We start from the raw sequence: 6,677 nt of genomic DNA, 5'->3' as shown, positions 1-6,677 counted from the left end.
CCTTTGCATTGAGCTTTGCTTTTTCTTTTGTTTTCTTTCTCTTTTTCTTTCTCTTTTCACATACTTAATTCTTAGCTCTTAGCTCAATGCTTTCAATTTCCCTTTCATAACTTCCCAACAACCCCAAACTTGAACATTTATCAATACCATCAGATATTTTCTACTTAACTCAAGGTAAAGCTTTTCACAAAGGGTTCTCAATTTATGTTCAAGACTAAGGGTTCAAATGATAGAACACATAGTGCTCTCTTTTGTGGGCTAAAATCATGAATTTGGCTAATAAAAGGGTTACCAACAAATGGCCTTGATCATATGATGCAAACAAGTTATTAATTCAATCATAGAAAACCTGGGCAAAGTCATTCATGCTTTCAAAGTAATAGCACTCAATCACAAAAACTCTGGAGCTCAAAACCTCACATATAAGCTCATTCACATTTGACATACACATCCTGCTTAATATCACAATCACAATCACAACATCATGCATTTGTTCACAAAGCTTGTGAATCACCTGTATACGTATGTAATGTGCATATCTCAACATCAATCTATATCAAAGCATCATCAAACATTACTTATCAAACAATCACAATCATCAGCAAACCATCATAACAGACACAGTTTCCAATTGAGTACATCAAACCGTATCTAAAAACACAAGTGATTGATAAAACAAATCCTGCTCTAGTGTTTTGAAAAACTCAGCCCCATAAATGATGCTCCCTCCCAACCCCAAACTTAGATGGAAAACTAGTGAGAAAGTGAGTGAAAGGGAGATTTTCTACAGAGGGATGAGGGAAAAGTTGTAGAGAACCTTTGAAAAAGTATGTAGGAGTGTGTGTGCAGAGAAGAGTCTGAAAAGAGAAACCAATGTGCAGGTTAGGGTATAAAAATACCCTAATAGGCTCGGGTTCCGCTAAGGGGCAACCTAAACCCATTTTACGATACCACCGCTCAGCGGCACTTTCGTGTTGTGCTTTTCTTCTTCCTAGCTTACCCTAGGTGCCTTCTACTCATGCCCCTCACTTGCTCCCTGCAATTAAGTTCTCAGGTCACTCATACATTCAATCTCTATCATACAACTAAAGCAGAATCAAAACAAACAATATAGATAAAATCAAGCAACTGAGTTGCCTCCCAGGTAGCGCTTGTTTAACGTCACGAGCCTGACCCAAAATCCTCCAGCACCCTTCAGTAGATGCAAATCTTCCTTACCAATACCCATCAGTAGGTTTATACAAACATAGTATCCTTCAATAGATACTCTCCCGCCTAACATCCATCAGTAGATGTAAACCCTGTAACAAACTTATAACAAAAACAAAAATACCCAAAAGTTCAAAATTACATCACCAAACCAAAAATTAAAAGTTCTTAAATCATTGGGTTGCCTCCCAACAAGCGCTCTTTTAACGTCACTAGCTTGACCCAATAAAGCTTATGTTCCATCTTCTTTTTCTTCTTTCTACTGAACTTCTTTAGAAATTTAATAAAACCAGGAACTTGTTGCAATGTCTCAATCATAGGAACTTTAATCTCCAATTTCTTGAAGATTTCCATAAAACGCTCAAATTCCTTCTTCCTATGATACTTCTTTGGATGACGAAAGGGTTTTTTATATGATTCTATCTCTCTTCCCCTCGTCCTCTTTCTCTTTTCTCTCACTTTCTTTTTTTCTTTTCTTTTTCTACTCACTTTCTCAATCTTCACACAAATTTTCTCTTCTTCTTTCTCTCCTCTCTCTTTTCTCTCTTCCTTTTCCAACTCAACTTTTTCAACATTTACACTCACTAGCACTTTACACTTTTTCCTGGGGTTAACCTCAGTATTAGCCCCACAATTCTTGGCAGGCCTTTCTTCCAACAACTTATTAATTTGACCCATTTGAATCTCCAAGTTCGTAATTGCAGCTTCAGTTCTCTTTTGAGTGGATTCAGTTGCCTGTATGAATTGCTGAAGAGTTTCTTCCATCCTTATTGATCTTTCATTAAGTGTAGACATTTGTTGCCATAAGGTTGGTTGTTGTTGTTGCTTGTTAAATTGCCCTGATTGTCCAGCTTGCCCACTTTGTCCTTGACCAATACTTGGGTGTGGTTTCCACCCTTCATTGAAGTTTTCCTGACAGTATGGAAATTGATTGGCCATGAAGTTAACATCCTCTAAGGCTTCCACTGCAAAGGCGCATTGACCATTGATATGGTCACCCCCACATAATTCACACATTTGTGGTTGAACTTGTGCAACAGTCTTTAACTCTTTTGGCAGTTGTGCAAGTATCTTTGTGAGATTCTCCAATTGTTGAGTTAGTATCTTGTTCTGAGCTAACAAGGCATCATTGGATTGCAATTGTAGAACTCCTTTTTGTTGAATAGGAGCTCCTTCTTCACTATTCAGCTCATTATCATTAGTAGCCATGTTGTCAATTATTTCCGTGGCTTCCTCTGGAGTTTTCCATTTGATATTGCCTCAAGCTGAGGCGTCTAGCATCATCATGGTTTGTGAACCAAGACCTCCAAGGAAGATTAGGACTACTTCTACTTTGTCAAATCCATGCGTGGGAGTCTTTCTTAATAGGCTTTTGTACCTGTCCCATGCGTGACCTAGTGTTTCCTCCATGCCTTGTCTAAATGAAGATATCTCTTGCTTCCCTTTGTTGATTTTAGAGCTTTGTTGCTGTCATTGTTGTTGTGGTTGGTTCTCAAATTGTCCGGCAACTTGCCAAAATTGGCTTTGATCCATGCTTGAGTGAGGTTCCCACTAGTGGTTGAAATTCCCTTACTAAAATTGAGTGCCCATATAGTTAAATTCTTGACCAAATTGCATCCTGTAGACATTAGGCACAAAACCCTAAAAACAATTGTTAGCACAAAAAGATATAAAAGAAGATATAAGATCAGAGATAAGAAGATAAAATAAAAATAGAAAAAAAAATAAATAAAAATAGAGAATAAAATAAAATAAACAAAAAACAGAAAAATAAAATAAAATAAAATAAATTACCTCAGCGGCCTATCCCTCTTCCCTATCCTCCAAAGGCAATGCCTAGAAAAAAGATGGAAGAGGTGGACAAGGAAATATTGGAAACCTTCAGGAAGGTAGAGGTAAACATACCTCTACTTGATGCAATCAAACAAATTCTGAAGTATGCAAAATTCTTGAAGGAGTTGTGCACACATAAGAGGAAAATGAAAGGCGATGAAAGGATCAGCATGGGTAGGAATATATCCGCACTTATTGGTAAGTCGGTCCCGCACATTCCTGAAAAGTGCAAGGACCCAGGTACATTTTGCATTCCTTGTATGATTGAAAATAGTAAATTTGAAAATGTCATGCTTGATTTGGGTGCTTCTATTAATGTCATGCCTTTATCTATATATAAATCTTTGTCTCTGCGTCCTTTGCAACCTACGAGTGTGGTCATTCAGTTGGCCAACAGGAGTGTTACCAACCCAACAAGTTACATAGAGGATGTCTTAGTTAGGGTTGGTGAACTGATTTTTCCCGCCGACTTTTATGTTTTGGAAATGAAGGAGGGATTCTCTCATGGATCTACTCCCATCATCTTAGGCAGGCCATTTTTGAAAACTGCCTGAACTAAGATTGATGTGTATGTTGGAACTTTGTCCATGGAATTTGCTGATATTGTGGTTCACTTTAATATTCTAGATGCAATGAAGTTCCCAGCCGAGGACCATTTGTTTTTAAGATTGACATGTTGGATGACATTATTGATAAATATGTTGTTGATGAGTTTGATTCTGTTCATAAGAAAGAGCATTCTTTTTTATCTTCTCTACATATATGCATTGAATCTGAATTTGAGAATGATGTTGATTTTGATGAGGATTTTGATATCCATGATGTTGATGATGTTCTTGATATTGATGATGTTGATGATGTATCTGTCATGGATATTGATTTGGAGTCTGATGAGATGGGTGTTCTGCCTTTACCTATGAATTCTTTAGAGTCAGAATGCACTAACCATGTTGTAGGAAGTACAAATGAATCTGACTTGCAGGCACCTACTCTTGAGCTCAAACAGCTCCCAGATAAACTGAAGTATGCATACTTGGAGGATGATGAGAAAAAATCAGTCATTATTTCCACCTCCCTTGATGTTGTTCAAGAGGAGAAGTTGTTGAATATGCTAAAAGAGCACAAAAAGGCCATTGGTTGGAGCTTGGCTGACATACCTGGTATCAGCCCATCCACATGCATGCACAAAATTCTTTTAGAGGATGGAGCAAAGCCAGTTAGGCAGTCACAGAGAAGGCAAAACCCCGTGATTATGGATGTCATCAAGAAGGAGGTGACCAAGTTTCTGCAACCTGGGATCATCTACTCAATTTTAGATAGTCAATGGGTGAGCCCAATCCATGTTGTGCCTAAGAAGACTGGCCTCACTGTAGTGAAGAATGAGAGGGATGAGCTAATCCCTACAAGAGCGTAGAACAACTAGAGAGTCTGCATAGATTATAGGAGGCTCAATCAAGCAACCAGGAAAGATCATTTTCCCCTGCCATTCATTGATCAGATGTTGGAGCGCCTGGTAGGAAAATCTCATTATTTCTTTCTTGATGGTTTTTCTGGTTATTTTCAAATAAATATTGCTCTTGAGGATCAAGAGGAAACCACATTCACCTGCCCCATTAGCACTTTTGCCTATAGGAGGATGTCGTTTGGCCTATGCAACGCCCCTGGTACCTTCCAACGATGCACGCTTAGCCTTTTTAGCGACTTTTTTGAAGGTTGCATAGAGGTATTTATGGATGATTTTACTGTATGGATCCTCATTTGATACATGCTTAGATAGTTTGGAGAAAGTTTTGAAAAGATGCATAGAAACAAACCTTGTTCTCAATTTTGAGAAATGTCATTTTATGGTAGAACAAGGTTTGGTTCTAGGGCATATCATTTCTTGCAAGGGAATAGAGGTAGATCCTGCAAAAATATTTATGATTTCGCAATTGCCTTACGCCTCTTGCGTGCGAGAGGTTCGATCTTTTCTTGGGCATGCAGGTTTCTATAGGCGCTTCATCAAGGACTTCAGCAAGAAAACGCTTCCCTTGTCCAAACTGTTGCAGAAAGACATTGAGTTTGACTTTGATGACAGATGCAAACAGGCTTTTGATCGCCTAAAGAAAGCTTTGACCACCACTCCGATCATTCAGGCACTAGATTGGACAGCCCCTTTTGAGCTTATGTGTGATGCATCCAATTATGCATTGGGGGCTGTCTTGACACAAAAGATTGACAAGTTGCCACGAGTGATCTATTATGCTTCTAGGACTTTAGATGCTGCCTAGGTAAACTACACCACCACTGAGAAAGAGTTGTTAGTCATTGTGTTTGCTCTTGATAAATTTAGATCATATTTGCTTTGTTCACCTGTTATTGTATTCACTGACCATGCAGCTTTGAAGTTTCTTTTGAAAAAGGCTGAGTCAAAGCCAAGATTGATAAGGTGGATGCTCCTACTCCAAGAATTTGACCTGTAAATCTAAGACCGGAGTGGAGCACAAAATTTGGTTGCAGACCACCTTAGTAGGATTGAGAGGGTTGAGGATGAAGCCGATGTTTTGCCTATTCAGGATGACTTTCCTTATGAGAGTTTGTTGACGGTTTCACTTTCCCACCCTAGTCCTTGGTTTGCAAATATTGTCAATTATTTGGTTGCTTCTGTTTTTCCTCCCTTAGCATCTCGTGCTCAAATTTCTAAAATTAAGAGCGATGCTAAGTATTACATTTAGGATGACCCATATCTGTGGAAGTTGTGCAGTGATCAGGTTACTAGGAGATGCATTCCGGACCATGAGATTGACTCGGTCCTTCAGTTCTACCATGCCTCCTCACTTGGTGGTCATCTGGGAATTCAAAGAATAGCTCGCAGGGTGCTAGATTGTGGTTTTTATTGGCCCTCCATCTTTAAGGGTGCGAAGAGGATTTGCAGTACCTGCGAGCCATGTCAAAGAGCAGAAGGATCACTTTCATGGAGACAACAGATGCCTCAACAGCCTATGCTGTTGTGTGAGGTATTTGATGTCTGGGGTATAGACTTTATGGGTCCTTTTCCTATTTCTTTTGGTTTCTCTTATATTCTCCTTGCTGTGGATTATGTTTCAAAATGGGTAAAAGCTAAAGCCACCAGAACTAACGATGCTCGGGTTGTTGTAGATTTTGTTAGATCTCACCTCTTTTGCAGGTTTGGAGTGCCTAGAGCAATTGTTAGTGACCAAGGAACCCATTTCTACAACAGATCCATGCAAGCTTTGCTCAAGAAATATGAGGTGGTGCATAGAGTCTCTACACCATTCCACCCCCAAACAAATGGGCAAGCTGAGATCTCAAACAAGAAGATAAAGAGGATTTTGGAGAAGATTGTCCAACCCAATAGGAAAGATTCGAGTAATAAGTTGGACGATGCTCTCTAGGCCCACAAGAATGCCTACAAAGCACCTATAGGAATGTCTCCTTATCGGGTTGTCTTTGGAAAGGCATGTCATTTACCAATTGAGATTGAGCATCGGGCATACTGATGGACAAATTTATGAACACCAAAATACAGTGTCACAAACTTGTTTCACAATCGGCAAGTATGACCGAATCGTTTCAAGTAATAAACTTGGTAAGACCAAGTATCGTTCTCCCAAAGGACTCACGGCCTAGTTTAG

General features: G+C 39.2%; 1 protein-coding gene across 1 annotated transcript; it reads left to right on the top strand.

The window, feature by feature from the left end:
- The first annotated feature begins 4,540 nt into the window (after positions 1-4,540).
- Positions 4,541-6,437, top strand: LOC128196664 (uncharacterized). The gene is made up of 3 exons (XM_052878161.1): positions 4,541-4,706; positions 4,816-5,273; positions 5,757-6,437. The coding sequence occupies exons 1-3, from the start codon at positions 4,541-4,543 to the stop codon at positions 6,435-6,437; spliced, it is 1,305 nt and encodes a 434-aa protein (XP_052734121.1).
- The last annotated feature ends 240 nt before the right edge of the window (positions 6,438-6,677 follow it).

The sequence above is a fragment of the Vigna angularis genome, chromosome 5 (assembly GCF_016808095.1).
Source record: "Vigna angularis cultivar LongXiaoDou No.4 chromosome 5, ASM1680809v1, whole genome shotgun sequence".
NCBI classification, from domain to species: domain Eukaryota; kingdom Viridiplantae; phylum Streptophyta; class Magnoliopsida; order Fabales; family Fabaceae; genus Vigna; species Vigna angularis.
This window is presented reverse-complemented; position numbering and strand designations above follow the sequence as displayed.

Bases quoted from the DNA above. Each gene is read 5' to 3' on its own strand.
- LOC128196664 (XM_052878161.1), top strand. From the start codon at position 4,541: ATGTTGGAGCGCCTGGTAGGAAAATCTCATTATTTCTTTCTTGATGGT. The intron at 4,707-4,815 runs GTACCTTCCAAC...ATACATGCTTAG, and splicing joins TGGCCTATGCAACGCCCCTG to ATAGTTTGGAGAAAGTTTTG. The intron at 5,274-5,756 runs GTGATCTATTAT...TATTACATTTAG, and splicing joins AGATTGACAAGTTGCCACGA to GATGACCCATATCTGTGGAA.